This window comes from Castor canadensis, chromosome 8 (assembly GCF_047511655.1).
Source record: "Castor canadensis chromosome 8, mCasCan1.hap1v2, whole genome shotgun sequence".
In the NCBI taxonomy this organism is placed as follows: domain Eukaryota; kingdom Metazoa; phylum Chordata; class Mammalia; order Rodentia; family Castoridae; genus Castor; species Castor canadensis.
Genome location: NC_133393.1, coordinates 2659277 through 2684678, shown reverse-complemented (window position 1 = coordinate 2684678; position 25402 = coordinate 2659277). Strand labels below are relative to the sequence as shown.

Genomic DNA, 25402 nt, shown 5'->3' with positions numbered 1-25402 from the left:
GTCCCAAAGTTTTACAGATGAGACTTGAGGTACCGGAGGTAAAATAACTTTGCAAACTCATACAATGGATGAGTGACCAAGCGGGAGCTAAAATTCCCATAGCGATGGTCTTTCTGCTCTTGCTTTACCTTGGTCCTCCGTGCTAAGGATAACGCACATTTACAAGAACCAAACAACATGAAAGAATTTAGTTTTCAGTAGCTAGTGCAATGGAAGTTTAAAGTAGTATTTACACTTCCCACATTTTGTGGTGAAAGAAACAAGATGCAGAACAGAGGCGAATTAAGAAACACCACTGAACAAGGGAAGAAAGAAAACGATACAGAAACTTGAAATGTCTAAAGGCAAATCCCTTATAGTTTATACTTGCCACATTCTGGGAACTGTAAAAAATGAGAATCGCTAATGCAAAGGCAGCTCCCGCCCCGGTAATGGCCCCAAAGAGGCTCCTCGAATACTCACTGCCTTCGTAGTGAGCGATTTGCCTCACGTGTCCGTCCACCTTGACAAGTGCCTTGAGACACCCCCATAAACACAAGGACAGTTGTTAAACATGAGCACTTTTAAAATGCTCGGGGATTCAGTGCAAATTACTGAATAAAATAGAAGAAAAGCTTTTTATTCTACCGATGATTCAATTTCAGCTGGGAGGAGGCCTCACTGACTGTAGGACCACACGATCAGGGTTAGCCTATAATTCCAGTTAAGGTCTCGGTAACATCTCAGTGTTGTTAGCTTTGTACATCGACACAAAGTAACCATAGTCAGAAACAATGCAAACAGGAGTTTAGAAATTATTTTAGATAGGTTTGTTTTTATCGAGATACTTCGGTGAATCTCAAGAATTTATCACAGACTATCTCATTTTACTTCCTCAATTTTTTTTATCTCTAATAATGTTGATGAGAATTTCAGTTGTTTCCTTTGCTACCTAAATATGTTTTTAATATGAATTCATGTAGAAGCAGCGCTCATCAGTCTGCTGTGTGCAATGCTCTACTCTCTTTATTTTGGGATCAGGAACTGTTAGGGACACTAAAGTATTTGTCTATTTATAATATTGAGATTTTAATCTTTCTTCTCATTTCTAAGAGGGTCTTTGCCAGGTTCCTTTTCAAATCTCCTTTAAATCATACTTCTTAGCTATTGCCAAGAAGTTTTGAGTCTTTTTTTTTCCTTAGCTATGTTTTTTTCCTTAAAAAAAAAAAAATCCGTTGCTGATCCCTCTGATCTGGTAAGAGTCATTTTTGTGATTTGTTAACAATTTCATGTTGTCTGGATAACTCTGGATTATTTTAGCAAATGCCAAAAAAAGCCTACTTGAAATAATTTAGACCAGTTACTGACTTGTTATCGTATAGATCTCAAACTTCTTCACATAAAGATAACTTCCTCAAGATTCCTCCAGTGGGATTCACTTTTAAATAGTTTGCTCTCAATGAAGGCTAAAGAGTCTCCTTATCACATCTGATACTTCTGAAATGATCTGCCATCTGTCTTTCCTCTTATGTTTATTAGGAAGCACTCTGCTCTTAGATTAAGGTTTTTCATGTGGATTCTGAAGACTCAGTTTCAGAAACACCATTCCTTTGAGTCTATAAATTGAGCTTATATCTTTTACAGGATATAAAACTAATATGGCCCTTACATGGACAGGTTTTAAAATCCATTTGAAATTACTGTCTTTACATGTATTCCCTAACTATATTGTTTTTATAAATCGCTATAAATTTTTGACATTTCAGAGAATGGCATATATAATTTAAAAGATATGCAGACCATTTGAAGTGGAAAAAGTCTCTTGAAAACTAGTAAAAATGTGATGTTTTTCCATTTATAAGAGGTGCATGCAGTTGTTAAGACAGTCAGAAACATTCTGGTTCTCCTTCCAAAGCATAAAGAGAGTTGGTTATAAAGTCTTGGAAATAACTATGTTAGTGGTTTAATTGCAGGTAACTGTGAATTCTGAACAGACTAAAATAGTTCGTAAGAGTGGTCACATTTCCCAAAGCTAAGAAAGTCACATCCAGCAGGCGTCAACTGCTGTTTTGGTTCTTTCACTTTATGAGCAGCAGCATCCCCATCATCTATAGTCACCTGCAAAATTTCAACAGTCCAATTAAGAGGGCTCGGCCCCATATTTCACAACTTACTATTTTTTTTTTAAGCATTCAGTCTACTATCTTTGTCTGTTCTGTAGTTAGGAAGAGAAAGCATATCAAGATAACATAGCACAGAAGAATCCCTTCAAGATTAGAAAAACAAGCCTCTCATGACAATTTATTCTTATAAGTAAGTCCTTACTCTTTTGATATCCGAATACAATTTATACAGGCAGAATCAAAGCACTGAACTCCTCCAAGTCAGAATGGTACTTACGTCATGGCCATTATTTTTGCAAAAACACAAAGTGCAAAACTCCATAATTCTTAAAAGTAACATTCTTTTCTATAAACACCTAATACAAAATTGATCTTTTTAGCATATTTAAATTATGATAATTTCAATCCCTTGAAGACTCAAGTTAATTTAAAGCACATAAAACAAATGTGTTCATTTAGTGTGGCTGAAGATGCCGTATGGGCAGTAACTATACTTCATAGAAATAAGCTCAGTTGTGAGAAATGAATAAAATTCTTCTAAAATGCCCACATTTCCTTACTTAAGGAAAACCATTTAGGACATTCAACCTATTATGTTATGGTTCCAAAGTGATTTTTTTTTTTTGTAGTGCTGAGAACTGAAGCCATGTGCATGATAAACAAATGGTCCGCTACTGAGCTACATCCCCAGCTCAGCTGAAGGGAAAATTTTAAAATGCTTTTCTAGCTGGGTGCTGGTGGCTCACGCCTGGAATCCTAGCCACCAGGATGGATCACGGTTCCAGCCCAGACTGGGAAATAAAGTTCGTGAGATCCTCCATTCTCAGTGACTGGGCATGGCAGAGTGTGCCTGTCATCCTAGCTGCACAGGAAGCACAGACAGGAGGACTGCTGTCCAGGCATAAAGCCAGATCCTATCTCAAAAATAACCAGTGCAAAAATGGTTGGCGGAGTGACTCAATTGGTAGGGTGCCTGCCTAGCAAGCACACGGCCCTAAGTTCAGCTTCCAATACTATCAAAAAAAGCTTTTCTATTTGAGGGAATCTTCAAAACAAACAAAATCTTAGTTAGGCCTTACTCTTTTTTTTCATTATTAATTACTTTCATAAACTATCAGCCATGTAAAAAGTTATCACAGAAAACATAGTTTGCCTTTCCAAACCATGTGTGGGTTGACATTCAAATCTACTTCCTGTTCAATTAGCTCTTGGTTGTTAGTGGTTACCTCCTCCTCTTCCAGCCTTTTCAGTGAATCGCCAGCAAATTTAATATACTGTGTCATCAATGTGACCAGAGCAGTGTACCGTGTCCGGAGGTCCATGAACTACAAAGAGAAAGTAATAAAAACAAAATCTCCAATTCAGTGAAACTTGAGTAGTAATTCTAACAATATTAGCAGGAAAATAAAGCACCCCACGCCCAATCATAAATGATAACGGGGTAGCAATGAACTTGCTGTGTTCAACAAACTACGTGACGTGGCACCAAGGTTAATCGTGAAGTGCGTTTATTTTCTCTGCAGTTACTAACTAGTCTTGAATTGATCTTGACTTTAAAAGGGTTTTTTAAAAGCCCTTAGTAAAATGTATTGCTTTAGGTTTAGATATGCGGTTTGAGGTAATAAACAGTGCTGGAAATGATTGGTGTTGACGGACATACGATATTGTGAGGTACGAAAACGCCACTAAATCACACATTTTAAAATAATGAAAATGGCAAATTTTATATCAGGTATGTTTTACCATAATGAAAGTAGAATTGTTCTTAGCAATGTTCTATGCCCCTTCTCTCCTCCTTTTATTACCTCTTGAATAATGAGATCTGCCGAGCTCTGCATTCTTCTGCGTTTAACAGGAGATTTTTGTTGTGAATCCACCATGGCCCGGTAGGTCATTGTTTGTAATTCGTAGTCCTGTATAAAAAAGGAAATATAATAAAGTTATCTGAAGCAAAGCCGGATTAAACCCAGAGAACTGAAACCTAGTTTCACTGAATTAATTTTAAATACAAAAAATATGAAACTACCACCACCACACCAAGGTGGTGATGAAAGCAGAAAGATGTAGAGCGGCCAGGGAGTTCCCACGCCTCTTTGGACGCTCGTGGAATGCTGTAGTCATGTTCAGCCTCCTTGTCCTCTAGCTGAACAATGGAACTGTGGATCAGGAAAGCTGAGAAATTGTCTATCATAACCTGAAAAGACGAGACGTGTTCCCCAAGCCAGAAAGTGAGAAGTTCTGTCAATGTCAAAGAGAAATGAGAACAAGATAGGACAGTGGCAAGAAACCAGTTTCAGAGCTGTGCATTTGTCTCTCTCTCTTTCTGTGTGTGTGCGTGTGTGTGTGTGTGTGTGTGTGTGTGTGTGTGTGAGAGAGAGAGAGAGAGAGAGAGAGAGAGAGAGAGAGAAACACTAAAAAATAAAAGGAACTGTTACCTGACTCAAGATTTAAGAAAGAATTATTAGGTAAAAAAGTGTGAAAACATCTAAATGAGGAGTCTCACCTTCTACTTTTCAACATAGAGTGAAATGCCTTTCTTGGCTTTAAAAGTACATCATGGCATTGTGAACCTGGTTACTACATTTGACTACAGTAACTGAATCTTACCTTTACTGTAGCTGAGTAATGTTCTGCATATTTTTGACACTCATCCATTTTGCTCTGCTTCATTTCTATTTCAGACACCAGCATCTACAAACACACACGACTTAGAAGACACACGACAAGGCATCTTGTTCTACATCTAAGATGCTCGGGCACTAAGAAATATCCTTGTCATTTAATAGTATAGCTCCTTAACACTTTATATTCAATACGCAACTTGTCTTACAGGTAAATTACAAACTTTCAGGGTAAGACTCACAAGTGACCCTCCCGCTCAGGAGGTTTCCAAAGCAGAAATTCCTGAACTCCAAAGGAATGATCAAAAGGCAGACCTGATGCCCTTGCTACCTCTATTCCTGATGAAACAGAAATTACTGGCTCCTAAAGATGCAACAAAAATCTCAAAGTATTAGACTTTCTGTCAAATGTGACTGTTTAATTTCTACCAGTAGGCACTTTTATTTATTTAGAATCCCACAGAACTATTGTGACCAGCAAATTATCAAAGAGATTAGACAACAGCTATGATTAATCTTTAGCAGTTTTGAAAATTCTCCCAGTATGCTACTTTCTTATTACTGATGCTTTATAAAATTATCTCCAAAAAATAAAAATAAGTGATGTGCATACGTTTGGGCTGTAGGATTTACATCAATATTAAACTCTCTACCTTTCTCTAAAATAGTTGCCTTTCCTTTTAACACAGGCAAGAAAGATGGGTCTCATGACTAACCAAATAGAGATATAACCTCAGTGCAAGGATTTTTTAAAAACATACCTTCTGTTGATTCAACTGCGTAGCAAGCATTTTACTGTTTTCAGGCTGATGTTCCTGAATCTTCCTCTGAGTGCTTTCAACCTGCTGGATCCAATCATCTAGAGGCTGATAGGCGTCTCTGTAACACTTCAGTGATTTCCCAATGCCCTCCAGGTCCCGCAACCTAAGAGAACAGAAACAGTCACGGTTTCCAGCAGTGTGAAGGGAGACAGAAAATAGAAATGGAGATAGTGGCGCCCTAAGGCACACCTCCAAGAGCACCGACACCAACCATGGGTTGTAGTTGTACAATTTAGTGACACAGATTACTCTAGGGTTTAGCCTGAGATACTAACACTAAAAAGAAATGTATCAATCAGAATTGTTTGGAACAGCCAGACACCTAATGGTTGGTCATTTCTGAAATGAGAAGGCAGTTCAATGAACAGTTCAATGTGGCCTTAGAACTCTCTGAGGAGCTGAGATTAAACACCTGTTTCCATGATTTTCAAGCCAGCACATTAAACCTATTTATCATGTATTTTACAGAGGTAAGACAACGTCTATCTGGATACAATTTTACTTCTCAAGAATGGAAATGTATCACCAAAGCATTTAATTTACACTAATATAAACATAATAAAAATGAATGAGAAAAGGCTCATTCATATCTACTACTGTTATTGTTTTTGACTCGGTCACTGTAAAATGACTTCAACTTCCCTAACTCATCAATTAAAATGAAAATCACATCATTTCAATTTCTTTATATTTCTTAGTCTGACAGAGATTGCTACACAGAGCCCTATGAATTAAATGTATGATTCATATTCTTACTAAGTCACAATTATGTGAATAAGTCAGCAATAATTAGAGAACTTTATTTTTCTTCAAAAAGGTGAGTAAGCCAGGTGTGGTGGCACAATCTTACAATCCCAGCACTAGGGAGGCAGAGGCCAGAGGCAGCCTGGACTACATAGCAAGTTCAAGGCCAACCTGGGCTACATAGAGAAAACCTGTCTCAAAAAAAACAAGGGCCGGAGATGTAGTTCAGTGGTATAGTTTGCCTACCATGTACAAGGTCCTGGCTTCAATCACTAGCACCAAAAACAAGTAAGAAAAGGCAAGTACATTAATGAGACAAATGCCATCAATAGTTTTAATTATACAGAAATACTGGAAAAATGCTTATTTTGAAGTTAAATGTCTTGCTAAAGTCTATCATTTGAGAAAGAAATGCAGGTAGGTACAATTCTTGCAATTAATAAAATTAACTATGGATTTTTTTAGAAAGCCTGGTAACTTTAGCTTTCATTCAGCATACAAGTAGACACTGAATCTGAACTTAAACTGAACAGAAAGGATACTAGCCTGCTGTCGATTTGCACATGGAGGTTGTGCCACCTTTCCACTAACTGGTCTGCCTTTTCTTTGTACCAGTCGAAATCAAGGTCCCGCTCCTTGTATGTCTTAAACATCTCATCGCTGATGGTTTTGGCTTTCTGCAGCTCATCCTCCAGTGCGTGGAATACCTCTCTCTTTTCATCTACTTCAGATCGCCATTGCTAAAATACATGAATCAGTGAGTGATAAAAATGTATCAACCAGTCATGGGGTAAACATATTGTTCTCCTCATGTTTCCATTTATTTAAAAATGGCAGATAAAAAATCAGACAAAGGAAAGATTACCATATACAAAATATTATATCAAGATTAACTTCATTTTAAATAGCCAATATTTGGCTGTACTTTGATCCTAAAAAAAAATAATAAGTTATAAAGTTCAGTCTTACATAATTTACATATCAATAAAATACATTCCATAAGCAAGGTTGTCACCTCAATAAGTAAAATAAGTCTTTTCACTGGTTGTTTTTAAAATGCCTCTAATCCATGTTTAAAAAATATATACGTGTATTAAAAATCACTGAGATAATTTCAATGTTTTGCCATAGTTTTGCTAACAGCTTTACATATAGAAATACAGACAGACAGATAAGTACAATCACATCTTTCTCCTTTTTTAGATTAACTCCATTTGCCCCCTTAAAATAACTGCCTCTTTTAACAAGAGAATCTGTTACAAGTAATTTAATTTTTAGCTTCAACTTGTCTTTTTTGCCAACATAAATTAAGAATGAAAAACTATTTTCACAAAGACTCAAACTTCCAATGAGAAGAACCATCCTCAAACTAACATGACTGACTATGCTTATTTGTGTGAGTATGGAGTTAGATATGTGAAATGGAACCCATTCCTTCAAAAGTGCGTTCCAAGTAAGACACTGACGCTCAGTATCTGAAGATCTGAGCTCAGTGCTGGTGAAATACTTGCAGAGGATGGTCTTAAAAAAGCGATTCCCTTACCTTTAAAGTACTCATCAGATTCTCAATGTTATTCTTATCAGCGATGACCGCTTCTTCTTCACACAGTTTGGTTTCATAAAGCTTTACAAGTGCTTCTGCAGCTTGAGTATTTTTTAATATCAAATTAACTGTTTTCAACCTTTAAAAGAGAATTAAATAATAGCCCTTACTGTTACATATCTATTTTTGCATAATGCAATCCTGAAGCATCATTGTGACACCTGGCAGCACATTCTTCATCTGGGAATACCAACACAATTTCTCTAAGACGGGCAGTCAGCAGACTCTCTTAACCTGTGGGGTGATGTTTACAAAGAGATGACAACACAAGATAGTTTCCAACCTTCTTTAGGCCAAACATGAGAGGAAAACCCTGCAGACTGAGCTACCAAAACAGAAATGTGGGGAGATAACACCTTACACACAATCTCTAAAGCACACTCCCCCTCAACACGAAGAAGCATCATAAACCCATAGAAATGATTAATGCATTCCTTCAGACAGAACAGAACGGACCACTCGTGTTCACAAAAACAAATTCCTAACAGCAGGCACGAGGGACAGGTGGATGAAGGAGGGTACATGGCAACCAGAAGCCACATACTTCTCTATGTAGGTAGAAGACATGGAGTAGGCGTGACTCATGCTCTGAAGGACCACGCTGAGCTCAGACCGCAGGGTGGGAACAGACGGGGAGGCAGCTGCCTGACTGAAGAACTCTTCACACTTATTTGTGATGGCTCCCAAGTCATCTTTAAGTCGCTCCAGCTCTTTCTTTAGTTTCTGTACAACAGAGGACAAACACCCCAATAGGGTATTTTCTTATAAACAGTTTAAAAACACACTTCACACTATAATCTTTCAGTTAAAAGATCTACTTTCTCTACCAAAGAACTAAAGACAGGGCATTCCGGCTTTATAATCAAAACTTCTCCTATTGCCCATCTCTGCAGACCCAAACACCTTAGTTCCTGTGCATACAGCAGGTACGCAATGAGGAGCCTCTCAGGATGAGTGAAGGTACACGTTTCTGTGTTTACCCCAGTCAGGGGCAGAACTGAATTACAGAATCAGACTCACAGAGGAACCAGCATGCAAGGCTGAGCCTGACACAGAGAGAGTTAATTCCCCCTTTTTCCGCAAGGCATTTACAACTCTCACCTCCTGCTCTGTGATTCTGAACGCACTTTCGTGCAAATCGTCTCTCTCCAGGGGAGTTCGGATCTGTCTGATCAGCCGATCTTCACAGTTCTCTAACCGAAGCCTAATGTTTCGAACTTCAGAGATGCAGAGATTATAGACCGACTCCTCCTGCTCCTCTGTGAAAATAAACACACTGCTTAGAAAACACCATGACTTCAACCTTTGGATGTCATGTTTTCACACAGTTTTCTGACTGGGTCACAGTTAGTCAAACCAGTGGGTCCCTTTATCATCACAAGAGATGAAATCTAAAAACATGTTTCAAATTTTATGAAGTGTTAGTAAAACTTCTCTAACGCCATCTGAAGTATCAGTTTCTGACTTACGATGTCCAAGGAAATTAACAGATTCTTCCGCTTTATGTTCACAAAAACGTGAATTACATAAGGTGTAGCTCAATTACAAAAATTAGATAAAAACCCTTAAAAGTAAAAGGCAGGTAAAGAAAGTGTTACTGCTTAAGATCTTAACATAGAATATCACTAGTAAAACTGTCTCTAAGTAATATCAAAAAGCATTCAGAATAAAAGCTATACTTAATAAGCCAGATGCAGTGGCACATACCTGTAATCCCAGCACTCAGGAGGCAGAGACAGGAGGATTGTGAGTTCAAGGCCAGCCTGGGCTACACAGCAAGACACTGCCCCCAAAATAACAAAAAACGGTATGTTTAATAAAAGTTAATGAAACAAAGCCTTTTGCTCTAACCCCTGTGTGAAACTACACACAGGAAAATAACCAAATCTCTCTGAAGCTGAAGAATCACCACTATGAACATTGAAAAATGGTGGAAGTGCTGAAGAGCAGGCGCAGTAAGGATGAGTCAGCTGTCATGCTATTTGGTGGGCGTCCTTCTGTTAGCTCATCATTTAGAAGTAAATGATTCCCCTCCTGACCGTCTTAGGTTTCTTTTTGGTACCGGGGTTCAGGCATGCTATCTACACAGAGCTACAGCTCCAGTCTCTCACACTTTTTTAGTGTTTCAGCAGTTGTGTCTGCCTATCGTGGGCTGAGTGACAAAACACTCTTAGGACTGAGATCCCTCTGAGCTCAGAAAACAGTCTGGACTAAACACCTCTGGGGAAAAACACTGAACTCCAATTTCTTTACCTCTTTCTGCAGACTTCAGAAGTTCTTGATAGTACTGCTTGCACACATTAACCTCCTTTTCCAGTTGTGTTATATCGGAGCCCGAAAATATTTGGGATTCCTGGCTATCTTCCAGAAAGTCTTCAAAACGAGACTGCAGATTACTCAGAACTTGTTGGTGTTCACCAGGCAGCATCGTCTTTATCTAAAGGAGACCACAAATGCACAGTTAGTGCTCACAGGACTGAGGGTTATGTGTGAACGAGACAGATCTCAAGTGGATCTCGTGGTGCATCACAGTTGCATTAGAAACCATGTGACATTACTATTCTTTGTAATTAACAATTTCAGGTTTCAAAAGATAAGGAAAAACAAGATTCAATAAATGAAATAAAACTACACTCATCTCACCTCTGTAGGTTCACACACTAAGCCCATCATCTCCTTTTCTCTCTGCCACCTCCACAGCTCCCCAATTCTTAGAAAGTACCTTGCTCACGCAGTCACTGAACGCGGAATGTTAGCGTGGCTCTCACGAGGCTCCATTCTAGTTTAGAGCAGATTCAAACTCCACCCACAAGGTGCCCCATGTTCTTGGGTGGACGTGCACCCTCGTACTTACTGAGGCCACAGTGCTGGCTTGAATTCTATCAATTTCACTGACAAGATAATGCCAGGACACCACACTCCTCATGTTAACGTGCGACTCGTGCCAAAGCGTCAAGACGTTCTGATACTGCTGTTCAAGTCTGAAACAGATGAAAGAAAACACAGATTAAGCCTTTCTACTCCTTTTGAAAACATGCTACACACAATTTTTTCTTCTTTTTTATTACCATATATGAGTTGCACATGGGTTCCACTGTGGTATTTCCAGACATGCACACATTTTTCTTGTGAGATGTCCAGCGCTTACTAGTTCTGGAGCCCTCCCCTGGGGAGCCGTGACGAAGTATTGACTGTTTCTTTAACCTCCAGAAAGCCCCCAAACCAGCTCCATGTTTTTGTGTAATGTGCACAAACCTGTTTGCAAAGTCAACAGCGTCTTTGTTGGGTGGAGGAACAGAGAAGCACACAGACGGGACCATGGCCTCATTCCCCGTAGGGCTGATGACCTTCCATTTAGCTCGATGAGAGTTGTTCGCCAGAACACACTCGTCCTCTTTGTAAATGGTTATCTGGTTTTCAAGGAGGAAGAGAATAACCAAATGAGCTCACTAGTAACTAATTTTTCTCCACATTCAGTCTTGGGATTTTTGTTTTGCTTTGTTTAATGGGCTGGAAAAAACTTAATCAAGCATAATAATCTCATTTTTAAAAGACAGGAATAATGACAGACTGGCACAGCCGTTACGAGTACCTCAATCTGTCGGTAGTCACAGATGGCTTTGATGGGGATGGAGGTTTTGAGTGGACAGTCCGGGTTCCTTGGCTTCAGCTGAACGACCGCCTTCGCTCGCCCCATCAGGCTGGCTACTGTGCTCTTGTACTGCAGAAGCGCTTCTTTCTCTTCCTAACAAACACAACAGATTTTAAAAGTAAAAGACTTGTACTCTCCACTCCTTCAGGGGTTTGCACAAAGAAATTTCATCAGAAAAGTGTTCCCAGCCACCAGAGTTGAGCCTTCAACCCCTCCTCACCCTCTCTTGGTTGTCTCTTCTTTGTTATTTTTTTTCTTTTTCAGCGTTATCACCACTAACAGCACATATACTTTGCTTTCTGTATTGCTAGCTCCCACTCTAATATGTAAATTCTATGAGGGGAGAGTTTCCCTGATGCACCTCCAGAATCAAAAACAGAGTCCAGACACAGAAAGCTCTTAACACGAACTGACTAAAGAACAAATGACTAAGAGACACAGGCACACACACACACAACACAGACACAACACACAACACACAGAGACACCACACACACACACACACACACGACCACACACACCACTGTTAAAGCATTTTAAAACATCAAGATTATCACATAAAAAATTATAGTTGTATTTGTTACCAAAAAATACTAAAACTGAAGGTTTAGATGCTTAATTGAGTTATCAAGTGCCAACAAAATATAAGTTCTGCACCCATAAAAACATTCTGAAAGTGTGGTCTAACAGCCGTTGCACACCACTGATGCAGTGCACAGGTTTCCGTTTCAGTACCATTGATTCCTGGATGAGGTCCTCCAGCTTGTGGACGCTGCTGGACCTATCACAGCTGTACTTCCGCTGAATGGCGTCTTTTAGGTTCCGTAGGGAATCGGTAGCTCCTTTGGCGTCATTGAAAAACTGAGGAAAGACAAAACGTGGCAGTTGCAGTAAATGTGGGCAAAGCACAGAGCTGCCCTGAGTGCGCCCTTACAAGCGGGCACAGAATAAAAGCAGAAGACAGCCGCACAGCCCCAGCCTTCCTGAACCAAGCAACAACCCGTGAACTTGGGTGGTTATAACAAATCACCAGCAGATGGACCTCAAGTTTGCCTCTCTACTATTCTGACTGAAGGTCTGTTTTACTTCAGGATTCAAACAGTTTTTAAGTAGAGGTGGAATTCCAAGAATACCTTCAACTTTTGAAGAGTTAAAATGAAGAGTTCATTTGGCTCTTCATTTGGCAACTCTCTAATGAACAGCCTTCCTTAATAAGTGACACTCATAGAATTCAGACATTATGGTATTTTAAGGGGATTTTAAAGGATTTTTTCCTTGTAGTCTTATAGCCCTTAGACACTACAGAGAAACATTTCCATTCATTCCCCTCTGTGTATTGTGTGTATTTTTACAAATGTTGGTAACTTAGATTTCTGCAGGTCATCCCAAGTCACAATGCTGTTTATGGACAGTGTGGTTCCAGTCATTTACCTCGAAATACGCAGTGTTCTCCCTTATGTGCTGCTCCACACACTGGCAGAGCTGTAAGATCCAGCTCCACTGCGTCTGCATTGCTGCTCTGTAGGCCTGAAAGATAAAATAGCCATTGAAACTGGCTGGAGATAAATAAGGTATCTAGAGCCCTACAGGGATGTAGCTCAGTGGCAGAGCTCTTGCCTAGCATACCTGAGGCTCAGGGTTCAAACCCTGGCACTGCAGACATTGACGCCTTTAAACGATAAAATACTCTGCTACCTACACAGATGATCAATTGTTTTAACAGGATGAGACTTTGTCTAAGAGTTCTCACTTTCACACCAGTCTTAAAGTTCACATATAAACTTTAAAGCCAGTTCGGTTGATTTCTCTGCAGAACCCAGGGCCAACGCCTGCAGCCACTCCATCAGCCCATTGCTACAATGGGTTTTTTTGGACACAGGGTCTCACGGAACTATTTATTTCAAATTCTTGAAAAATTTCAATAAATACAAGGAAAATGTTAACTGTGGCTATTTTTCCATGGAAAAATTATCATTTAAAATATGTGCACACACTTTCCTATTTAGCAACCAACCCCTTCCTTTGTCACCTGCCCTGACACGTGCTTTGAGCTCAAATACACCTTCCTTCAGGACATCTTCACCCATCCTATCTCTGAGATTTTATATTACTGAATCATGAAATACACCTTCTAAGATAGAAACGTATGGACCTGCAGTTTCCCTCTTGATTTGGCTGAGGAAAGGTCTGGGGCAGGTAGAAAGGAGAAATTGTACACCTTCCTATCAGTGTAATTCTGGAGTTATAACAATTATAATACCTGGAATTTTTATTTAAAACATTTGATTACTTGAACTTTTATCAATACAAGCGTATCTTTCATAATGGCAAAACACTGCAGAAAGAATATCTACTTAGGAAACATCAGATACTCTTATCTTATACATATACAAGGTCCAATTCACTGACGTCCAGGAGAGGGCGCTCTGGGTGCTTTAATGACCTTGAAGCCCATCACTGCTCCTCCATTTGGGACAACCATTCCTGCCCAGCTATGCTCAGGCAGGTTTCTAAATGGGCTGTATGCTGCAGCCCTGGGAACTGGGCAACATATAAGCATATTATCTGCTCCCTTAAATTGAGCTACTTTCTGTTTGTTTCTTGATACTAGGATCGCACCCAGGGCCTTGTGTACGCCCCTCAAATCAAACTACTTTGGATAAATTGGTTATAAAACATATATCACCGTGCACTGTTAGATTACTAGCTTTTTCCATAAAGTTGAGAACATACTTATTGCTATTAATTATGGTTTTCTAGTATTTGTACTTACAGAAAACATAGTTTACAAGTTATTAGACATTTTTTATTCCTTTTGAATTGTTGAATATAACACCAAATATTTTTATATTTATTGAGCTATGTTGAAATACTTATTATTGGCTTTTAAAAGTATACCAGAACACAGGTAAGACTTCAAGAGGTGTAAGGGAGTATGTGAACTGTGTTATATTCCAATAAATTCCATGAAATGTCAAAAAAAAGGAAACGGTGTCAATAGTTAACTAATTATTACTCACATAACCAGAAAGGACCCTGGGTGGACCATGGGATCATAAAGATGAGTGAGGCTTCATTTTACTACTTAGGACACTTTCGGTTGATGATTTCCACATAAAAGTAGTCAGATTCACACTCACATTTTCCATTTCTGTCAAAATGCTTAACCTACAATCACATTTTCTAACAGCTTTCCCCTTTCTGCCCTAAGGAATACTCTATTCTTAGCTTGTTATCATAGAAAAGTAAACCCAGACCTCCCATTATTCTCCTTTCTTTCCCTAGTGGTCCCTAGTCTTCTATGTCAACACTGATAAGGTGTTCATGTGGGTGCAAATGCACATTTTATATGAAAGGAGGTCAAATTTAACATCCCCAAAACTTCCTAATGACACCTAGAATTTTACTAATATTTCGTGAGTGATGACTTCAGTGAATAAAGACTGCCATATTCCTTCCCTCAACCGTGAGTGTGAAGGATGTCACACAGAGCGTTCTTTCCTCTGCAACATATCACACCTGCCTGTCCACGTGTGCTGCTCCCTGGCTGCCTGTCATGTAACATTTTACACATGCTACCAACTCCATCAAGTGCAGATGAGGCCTACAACTTGGAAACTCCACCACTGTTACAACTACGCAGCAACTCCATAAATTCTCTTCTGTATTTGAAATGTTCACGCCACTCTAGGAGGATGCTGTCCAGTGTACTTAACGAGACCAGATCCTAAGTGAAAGTTTCAAATTAAATCATAATAGAAGATACTTCTCGAGAAGATACTACATACCAAGCACTGTTCTAAGGTTGTACGATAAGTGATTTCTTCTCTGTCTCCCACAATTCTTATTGAAGCCACTTCCTTCATTTTTGGTATGGTAATGAAGCTTAGCAAGATTGTGTCACTTGTTTAATGTCACAGAGTCAGGAAGAAGTAAAATGCACACCTTAAAGAAATAGTCCTGCATATTTACAGTAATCTACGCCCTTGGCCACAGAGCTCGACCACGCTACCTTTATTCAAAGTGACAGGTGACATTCTTAGAGAACAAGAGAACAGAAGGGAAGAATCAGCATGATTTGTCAGAAACGTTATTTTTGAGGCAGGCTATAATAAAAGTTTGGTATTTTGTATTTTTCATCTTAACAGCAATGGGGAAATAATCACACATCAGTATTCAACCCAGACCTTTACACTTCCTGACTCACCTCAATTGTCAACCGAGCCGGGTGGTTTTCTAGAAGTAGCTGCTCTGCTATCTCCTGAACCGATTTAATATTTTCCTCCTTTTGATCAAGTTCTCTCATTAATTCCTAATTTAAGAAACAAGTGTGTTAGAAAAAGATGTCAACCTCAAATACAACTTTTGCACTCAAGTAAGTGCAATGGCTGTACTTACTGCATGGTAATCTTTTTTCCGAGCTATGCTGGTATTTTTCTCACTCCAGTCATAAGCAACTTCCTCCTCTTCTTTTTCATTCAACCAGATAAGCTCATTAGTTGCACGAGTTACAAAATTATGGAGTGTGTCAAGGTGCCGTTCCTGATTCCTGGATGTATTCTTTGAAAGGAAAGTCAGTGTAAGAATTTTATCTTTGCCAGACAGAGATAAGGGACACAAAGTTTGTTTGTTTTTTAATAAAAACTTACCAAAAGTTTTGCATACTGATTCTCCAGCCTGTGCAACTTTTCTGTATAAGTTAGCTTAAGAGGAGCTGTCATTTGAATCTACAAATGAGATAAAAAGACACAGGAGTCAGGAATCTTAAAGAATTCTGACTAACACGTGATGTATCTATTACTGATATACACAGTCTTTACATAAAGAGCACTGCAACAGGAAACTACAGGTACATATACAGTTTTTAAATTCACACACCTCACTGCTTTTAGCTTCTTTAAGGCTAGACTCAAATTCTTCAATAGCTCGGTGAACATTTTTGTGATTTTCTAAATGGCTTTCAACACTTGGCAAATCTGAGCCCCATTCAGTGCGGTCCAGCTGCACCTGTCATGCAAAATACTAGATTAAAAAATGGAGTTCACAGCAGTGAAAAGCAAAATACTCAGGTAAAGTAAGCAGCATTGTACCTGCATCTCATCGACCCAATTCAAAAGATCCTGGACAAATTTCATGTTGACCTCCTCTTCTGTTAAATTCTGATCCAGCAAAGACGATTTAAGAAGGGGTTTTCTGATCTGCATCAATTTCAGAGTCTGCAATGAATTTGGCTCCACTCCTGAACTGAAATTCGGAATTAATGTCGACGGGAAACCAGGTGTGTAAGCTGGAGTGACAGACGGAGTGAGGCGGGAAGTCATCCCCGATGACAGCCCAGAAGTTACACTAGAGGAGGTCAGGGAAGGCGTTAAACTCTGGGTCAGCCCTGAGTTCAGACAAGGATTTAAGGTCTGTGCAAATCCTGAGTTTAAACTCTGAGTGATTCCTGATATCATGAGCTTGGTCTGTTCTGTGGTCAGCATGCGTCCTTTGCTATACACCGAGGAACATTCATTCCGTAAGGCCACGATTTCATCCCGCAGCTTTGCCACCCTGAAAGAACATCAGAGGGATGACATGGGCTAAAAAGGCACTGTCCCAAAGAGCGAATCCTGAGGTAAGCCATGACTTCAGGGAACAACTGTGTACTGACATTGTACCAGTGGAAGATTTTAAGGATGGAGATAGAAGAAGTATTAAGGGGCACAGAAGAACTCTACTTTCAGTTCAGTTTTAATTTGAAACTCAGCTGTGTTGAAGAGAACTCTGATTTTAAAAAGTCATTATAAACTGGTGTCAGGTGGCTCACGCCTATAAGCCTAGCTTCTTGGGAGGCTGAGATCAAGATACAGCAGTTAGGGGCCAGCCTGGGCAAACAGTTCATGAAATCCCATCTCCAAAACAACCAGAGCAAAAGGGACTGGAGGTGTGGCTCAGCCGTAGAGCACCCACTTTGTAAGCGCTAAGTCCTGAGTTCAGTTCAGGAATCATGAGCATATCGTTAAATTTTTCCATCATGAGTATTTTCTCCCTAAGCACTGTGCTAGGAGAACTTTTCATAAGATTAATATCTATAACCATCATTTATGGTGGACAAATTACCATACCATAATGTGATCATTCACCTGCTATTTCATATTTAGGATAACAACAAACTTTTCTTACACTTCTGGCATGAACATAAAGCTTTTTTGCTATTTTTATTTATATATTATCTATATTTAATTATCATAAGACTCCTATAAAAGTGAAATTATTGGGTCAAATATGATTTATAAATTTTGCTTTTATATACAAATGGAGAGAGACAAAGAAAGAGAGAAACCTATAGTCTAAAAGTTTATGTTCCTACCTCAAAATTCATTTCTCAGAGACACACATTTTTATACACTATATTTGTATGAATATCTTCATAACAGAATAAGAAGAAAAGTGAACTAAAGTGACACTTTTCCTATTTTTCCTTTTTCAATGGTCATATATGTTTTCTTTTCTTTTTTTTTCCTTGAGCAGTGCTGGGCTCTGGACCCAGGATTTACCCATGCTAAACACATACCCTACAAATGAGCCACACATACGAGTATCTGTAATGTTCCTAGGTAACAACACAGACATTTAAAATACTCATTTTAGTGAGTCCCTCAATTGCTAAAGCACTAACTATCGAATGTATCATAAAACCTTTTTTCAACTATTGATCTTTAAAGATACTGAACACACCAAAACACATCACAATTATTATGACACACTTCCCAACTGAACAGAGCTAAGAAATACATCACAAAAAACTGTTACACTCTAATCCCTCCCACAAGTGCCCAAGGAAGTTACTCAGAAAGACAGGGCAGGAACAAGTGGCATGCTTACCTCTGTACCAACTGATCTGCCTGATAGTATCTCCCATCAATAAGGATCTGCACATCGATTACGTGCTGCCGTAAAAGGTTTTCACATTCAAGTATATACCCAGCAATTTCTGCTTCATTCTGAAACTGCACCCCTGATTCTAACCTCTTAGAATCCTGTGGTTAAAAGAACTCAGTATTAATCATGTGAAATAAGCACGGAAACCACCTTGAATTTGCAACACCGAGAATGAGAACAGCAGCCTCGCTGGCTGTTTTCCCTCTGCTCACTGTCCCTCAGGAGAACGTGTACCAGTTACCAGCTTAGCAAACTTTAAGTCTCACAAGCCAGAATCAACCAAACACTACGTGAACGTTTGAGTTCATCCAAACACACGCGGACCCCCGACAGCAACCTAACCGCTCCTTAAATGAACTTACAGACTGGAGAGCATTTCGAGCAAGGATCAGTTTGTCTTCACAGATGATGCTGTCCCTTTGAACCCGGCTGGCGATCTGCTGAAGCATCTCCAGCCTAAAAGAAGGGACAAAAGAGAATAAAACCAAAGGCTCACCACCCCCGAGGAATGCTGCCCGCCAAAAAGGCAAGCAGCCCCACCCGCCGATGGATACCTGTGTCTGTCAACCGACTCATTGCCGAAGCTAATGCAGGAGTTGATGAGCGTTGGACCACAGTGAACTGAGAGGAGATTTTCATTTGAATCAAGACTCGTCCGAGTGCTGGTAGTGTTACTAAACACAGAATCGCTGCTACGGTAACTGTAACTACTGCTGTGCATTTTTAGCCCCGAAATGATGTTCTGTGACCATTAAAAGCGGAGTGAAAGGAGAAGTTCTGGAGAAAGCTCTGCTTCTAACGCGCAAAGATGCGGCTGAATGCTACAGCTCTAACACCTCCTTAAATACTCTCCAACATGCACAGCCACACACAGCAAATACCGTGCTGATAGCTACTCAAAAGAATCTCGCCTGAAGCAGTTCCCTTCTCCTGGCTTGCCTTTTGTAGAGGGCACTAAAACCCTGCAAGTACAGACAGCAGCTCATCGGGCGTCACTGCAAAAGACATGCCAAATATTTCCACAAAGAGTCATCTGACTGCAACCACCTAAAAAACAACTCAGGGCTTCACAGAAGCCCGGGAACCACTCGTGAAGACTGTCCTGTCCACACCAATCCTCAGCGAAGAGCACGAATACGCACTCACGTCTGACTTCTGCTCAGGCCCGGTCGGTACTGAACAGCCTGAGGCAAAAGCTGGAGACTGTCAAGTACCCATAAGCAAATGCATCAGATGAGAAGCAAAGTCCTTTTCCACTCCACCCACCGTGTCAATTGTACAGATTAATTAACTGGAAAGTTACCTTTACCTTTGTTGATACCGCGTGCTGTCAGTAATGTTATTTTTTAAATGTGATGTCTGCAAATCTAATCTCTGCGTGCTTTTCCTTTCTGTAGGTTATTACACAGCTAAGAACACTGGATCCGTCCTATATGTCTTTTGCACACTCCAGGCCATGTAGGTGTTATCTGCAATACTGTCATTTACCCCCCAAACTCCTAATATCCTCCTACCTCCAACATCACTCACAAAGCCAAACTTCTAAGAGTAGACTTACCTTCCTTTGTTATGTACCAGAACTAATCATTTTATACCTGCTGCCTCATCTCTCACCCACAACCACCCCATCCTGTTTACAAATGAGGAAAGCGAAGTTTAGAGTTAAGGAACCTGGCTGGCTAAGCTCACATAACTTCCAAGGTAATGTAATAAGTCTGATCCAGGATTGACTGGGCCCTGAACTCCTAGCTGTTTTGCTTCATTAAAATGCTTTGCTGGTCTAGCTGGTATATCATGCTTATTAATCCCAGCAACTTGGGAGGTGGAGACCCCAAGGATCACGGTTCAAAGCCGGGCAGGGCAAAAATGTTAGCAAGACCCCATCTCAACAAACAAGCTGGATGTTGTGTTACATGCCTTGGGTCCCAGCTACACAGGAGGCATAGGTATGAGGATCATATAGTGAGCTGAATCCAGGCAAAAGTGTGAGTGAGACCCCATATGAAAAATTACTAAAGTGAAAAAGGGCTGAGGGTGTGGTTCATGTGGCAGAATGCCTGCTTAGCAAGCTGAAGACCCTGAGTTCACAACCCAGTGCCACCTCCCCTCACCGCCGTGGTGAGGTCTGGATGTACCCTCAATGCAGCAGTGTCAAGAGGTGGCATGTGTAGGAGGCGATTGGCCCTCGTGAACAGGTCAACACCATTATCACAGGAGTGCTTAGTTATTGCAGCAGCGGGCTCCTGATCAAAGTGAGTTTGGAGCCATCTTGCACGCATCAGTACTTGCTCTCTCTTGCACATGCATGCATGATTGTGTGTGTTAACCCTCTCACTCTAGCGCTCCCGCTCGCTCTCTCTCTTTCTCTCTCTCACCTTTCTGTGTTCCACCATGGGATTACGTAGCACAAAGGCTGACACCAGAAGCCAGCGCCACACTGGACTTCTCAACCTCCACGAGTTTTCTTTATAAGTTACCCAGCCTGTGGTGTTCTTGGAGCAACACTAAGTGGATTACAACACATGATAAAATCCAGGTACTTCGGCAATGACTAAAATCCACTCCATCATTTCTCTGGAGTACTTCTCTGTCAATTCAGATGATCACTCAGAATTACCTCCTCATAAAAGCTGCATACGATGTATTTCAAGCTGGTTTTGATCCTAATTATCTGGATATTTTGATCAATATTATGCTGTAACAAAAGTGTAGTCAGTGATTTAATAAAGGACTGTGCTGACAAGCTGGACTCGCCCTCTTATTGTCCACGCGTTATTTCACGTTCTCACAATGTCGAGGTCCATGTGTGAGACACTAACAATCCCACTACACTGAGCACGTCTACTGTGTGACAGACAGTGCTGAGCACTGTCAATGAAAGGGACAGCAAAACCGGGCCTGCTCCACACTCTTGGAAGGTTAGATCTGAGGAATAGGTAGCCCTTAATCAAACAGAAATCACTATGAAATTAAACTGAGGTAAGTGCCATGAAGATAAGCACACCCAAGAGAAGTGAGACAGGCTAGGAAACCTGGGAAGGTTCTTGAGGAAGGAACATGGGGTCTGAGGACCGAGAGGGACTAGACGTAGAGAGGTGGGAGGATGAAGTGGACTCGCTGCCGAAGGAGCAGACTGTGAACCTGTGTGTGGAGGAGAGCAGATTGCTAGCATAAGAGCTCTGACAGCCATCCAGCGGGCCTGCCATGCAGACAGTAAGGAGGTCAGAGAGGCACCTGACCACAGAAGCCATAGGAACACAGAGCACAATTGCCACATACCACAGTCAGAGTGCGGGCGAAGGACGATAACAGAAACAAATTCATCCAATAGGGCTGTAGTTCAGTCCTAGAGCACTTACCTAGGAGGCACCAGGCCCTGGGATTAATCCCCAGGGCACACACAAATCACCTACAAACGCTTTCTAAAGGCTAAGCTATGCCTCCCTGGGCACCTGGGTGCAGTGAGAGCACAGAACAAGGAAGAGCTGGTGGCAATTTCACGAACAAATGCACTTTTACAAGTGTGACAGGAAGGGAACCTGGGGTGCATTTCTATGTTTTCTAGATGTGATACCATTGTCTTTACACGAAGGCAGGGTAAGCATTGGTTTTTTACTGCCCATGGGAGGAGAGCACAGTCAAAGACATAACAAGGAACAAACTATGTAGTAATCAACCTATGAGTTCTCAGTCTAGGCCCTAGTGGCCTCAGGCTAGTCTGAGAAACATTCCTGGGCAATTTTAATTGGTTTAGAACTATGACATTTTATTAGATGAGACTTTACACCCTAGCCTACCAGATTCTTTACGTAATGACTTCACTGACTTACTCCTTAAAACTTCTCAGAAGAGTTTCTAGATTTAAAAAAAGAGGATCAGAAAGACTTAGTGGCTTACACTAGGTCACACAACCAAGGAAGTAAAAATGGTACGTGCTGGTTGGTCCTCACCTGATTGGCTCTCAAACGTATGTTCTTTCCACAGACGAAAGCTGCCTCCCTCCAGATACCCATGGCAGCCAACATCTCTTTCCTACCTTTCTACTTCTGGACGAAGAGCCTTCTCTCTCTCGAGCATGGCAATAATGAGCTTTCCCCACTCTCTCTCTATGTCATTTGGATGATAACCTTGAAGCAGTTTGATGCGTCCAAATTCTATCCAAATCTTGAGGAAAGCAAAAAAAAGAAAGATCAAGATGAAGCAAAAAAAACAGAACAACAAAAAAAGAACCCCAAAGATTATGCTTGACAGTACAAAGGAAATTTCAGCTTACCTCTAACAATTTATATAGTCGCTTAATTTTTGATTTTTCTGTCTCCTTTGGTGGGATTTCTGTTTCTTTAAATTGTAGGTACTGATTATAAAGTGCCTGAAAGGAAAAGAGAAATAAATCAAGGGTCAAACTCCAAAGGAGAGTGCTTGCATTATGTCACCACTGCAGACACTATTTACTGTGCCACACCCATTCAGTGGAAAAGTAACACTCAAGGCCAATGCCAATCCCAGCCAGGTGTCACTATTGATGTGAGCTGTGATTCGATACATGCCACATAGGAATCTGGATGATAATAACCATGGGAGGAGGATTTAAAATGACTCTACCGAAATGCTCCTATCATGCAAGAGACATAGTACATCCTTCAATGTGGCTTTCCAAATGCTGCATCCTTGCTCTCAGTTTTTGGAAAATAATCTGAGGCAATTCCCAAAAAGGAGGAAAAAACTGTTCTATTTTTTGCAGTTGCATCACTGAAAACAGAATTTTTAGCAGCTAAAAAGCTAAACTTTAGTTCCACAGTCCCACTGGCCAATTTAAACACATTTTTTAATAAATAAAGGTAGATGCTATTATAACTGTAGAAGTTTCAACCATATAATTATGATCTCATTTGTAGATAATCATTTGGGAACCTCTTAAATAAGATTTATTGTGTTTATTAAAAATTTACTGTATCAATTAAAATTATATAGGCAAAATGTCTCCATGTTTAATAAATGCATACTAATTATTTCACTATAATTCATGCTGCATTAAAACAAGACCCTATAAATCTTCAGGCAGACACAGTTCTGTAGGATTCCGCCCAATGGGGTGCTGGCTAATACAATGATTTGCACTCCTCATGATATATTTTCTTTCCTAGATTAGGCCCTATCTTAGGTACCCGGCAAGTCATCTGTGTGGTCCTGCAAATCTCCTCTACAACTTTAAGAATCTGTACTAATCAGAGCCCAAAATCTGTTTCCTCAAGGGTGTAGACAGTAGGAATCCATTTGGAAATAAGTGTGTTTGAACACAGAATGTAAAGACCGTATGAACTTAAAAAGGAAATCTTTCCAGATGTCCGCTCATCATTAGCGCTGGATGTCACCATGTGCTAAACACTGAAACACGGCAGAGGGAAAGCTTCCTGACTCAGAAGGGCTACGTCCTCGTAGGGAGACATCACACAAACACCACTGGGACTCTTCAAAAAGTACAGTGGCCGACCGGCAGATGCCAAGTAATTTCATGCCAAGGACCAGCCGCCTGTGGCGATGTGAGTAAGAGCTGTGCCACAGATGTGCTGTACAGATGCATGAGCACGAACGGTGACTTTCACAGGGCCCGCCCTGCGCCATTACGGTTTCTGGGATTACAGCCTGATCACGAAAATAAAGCTTACAAATCACGGAACTGAAGCTTTGTAAAGAATTACCAGTTTGTAAAAATAAAACAGACTGCTTTGCTATTTCAAACCCAAATGTACAAAATGAAACAACTGAGGCTATGGCACGTGTGGGTATCTGTAACATCTTGTATATTGCTCTAACATCTTTGCCTTGAAAAGCCTGACCTGAGGTTTAAGTACTGGCAAGTGTCTGGCTCAATTATTCAGCTACCTCCACTTGCCTATCATGAGTACAATGCTGAATTCACTTGTACGAGAAGTCAGGTATGTATTTTCAGACTCAGGGTAGCGTCCAGGACGTCCCCGGTGCTCCACCAAAGAAGCGTCTGAGGCCGTCCCTGACAAGATTCAAGATTCAAGCAGAGACACGCTCCAACCACGGTCACGCATGTGAGCGCCCCCGCCGCTGGTGGGCTCCGAGCATTCCCACACACGAGACGACCTGGCAATGTTCCTTCCAGACATATTCTCAAATTACACCTTCAAACTCTCACCATCAAAGCCCGGGTGCTTAAACATCTTCAAGGTGTTGCTGCTATTATGTTTTAATTATTAACATTCACCTCAATTTCCTCTGTATAAGAAGGAAATGAGTAAATAAAAGTCTGCCTACTTTTCAGTGGCTTGCCAGTGGCAACTTTTCTTTGAACTAACTTCTAAAATTATGGAATTATTACAGCCTTAGTTGAAAGTTTATAACCAAATCAATCCTACTTAGTGTCTGTATGATACCAACCTTTAGCTCCACAGGGTTATTAGGAAATGTCCGCTCAGACATTGTGGCCACATGGTGTCGAATCCATTGGATGAGGTAGTTTACCATATTCTGGTATTCGATCCATTTGACTTCAACATCCTAAAACAATAAAAGGACAGGGAAACATTTGTGTCTGTAGGCAGCAGCATTCATATCTAACACAATTCAGAAGTCATCCTATGAATTTATGTCTTAAAGTCTGACAGACAAAACCAACTAACTGTTCTTGCTTTCCCGTCTGCCACCACCCTTTCCATCTAAACAGCTTTAAAAACATGCTGTCAACATTTGGCCACGAACACTAGCCCAACAAATAACGATCCCAATTCAAAGACAGTGGCTGCCTGGGGCACTGCAATGAGGAACCTTCTGAAGCTGTGCCCAAGAACAACAGGAGAAAAAAATGGTGTGTGTGATCAACGTGAGTTGATTTCCAAGGCTCAAGAACGGGAAGCAACAGCTTGAGTGAGTAAGAAAGCGTAGCCAACACTGTCAACCATTTTAGA

The 25402-nt window shown here is 40.5% G+C and overlaps 1 protein-coding gene across 33 annotated transcripts in view; it reads right to left on the bottom strand.

The window, feature by feature from the left end:
- The window catches only part of Dst (dystonin), a 410574-nt gene that overhangs the window by 135433 nt on the left and 249739 nt on the right, over positions 1 to 25402 (bottom strand). For 29 of the 33 annotated variants that reach the window (XM_074081831.1, XM_074081836.1, XM_074081834.1 and 26 more), the window contains 24 exons: positions 24876 to 24995; positions 22741 to 22836; positions 22504 to 22631; positions 18830 to 18923; positions 18411 to 18565; positions 16634 to 17096; positions 16422 to 16550; positions 16193 to 16270; positions 15942 to 16103; positions 15751 to 15855; positions 12975 to 13070; positions 12279 to 12404; positions 11484 to 11636; positions 11147 to 11301; positions 10746 to 10872; positions 10145 to 10328; positions 8993 to 9150; positions 8436 to 8614; positions 7832 to 7970; positions 6835 to 7028; positions 5485 to 5647; positions 4710 to 4793; positions 3908 to 4015; positions 3329 to 3427 (listed from right to left, as the gene is read on the bottom strand). In XM_074081831.1, coding sequence (XP_073937932.1) covers positions 3329 to 3427; positions 3908 to 4015; positions 4710 to 4793; positions 5485 to 5647; positions 6835 to 7028; positions 7832 to 7970; positions 8436 to 8614; positions 8993 to 9150; positions 10145 to 10328; positions 10746 to 10872; positions 11147 to 11301; positions 11484 to 11636; positions 12279 to 12404; positions 12975 to 13070; positions 15751 to 15855; positions 15942 to 16103; positions 16193 to 16270; positions 16422 to 16550; positions 16634 to 17096; positions 18411 to 18565; positions 18830 to 18923; positions 22504 to 22631; positions 22741 to 22836; positions 24876 to 24995 — 3495 coding nt within the window. Of the gene's footprint in view, positions 1 to 3328; positions 3428 to 3907; positions 4016 to 4709; positions 4794 to 5484; positions 5648 to 6834; positions 7029 to 7831; positions 7971 to 8435; positions 8615 to 8992; positions 9151 to 10144; positions 10329 to 10745; positions 10873 to 11146; positions 11302 to 11483; positions 11637 to 12278; positions 12405 to 12974; positions 13071 to 15750; positions 15856 to 15941; positions 16104 to 16192; positions 16271 to 16421; positions 16551 to 16633; positions 17097 to 18410; positions 18566 to 18829; positions 18924 to 19021; positions 20156 to 22503; positions 22632 to 22740; positions 22837 to 24875; positions 24996 to 25402 lie in introns of those variants that run through there. The other 4 variants (XM_074081850.1, XM_074081861.1, XM_074081842.1 and 1 more) reach the window with 3 other exon arrangements.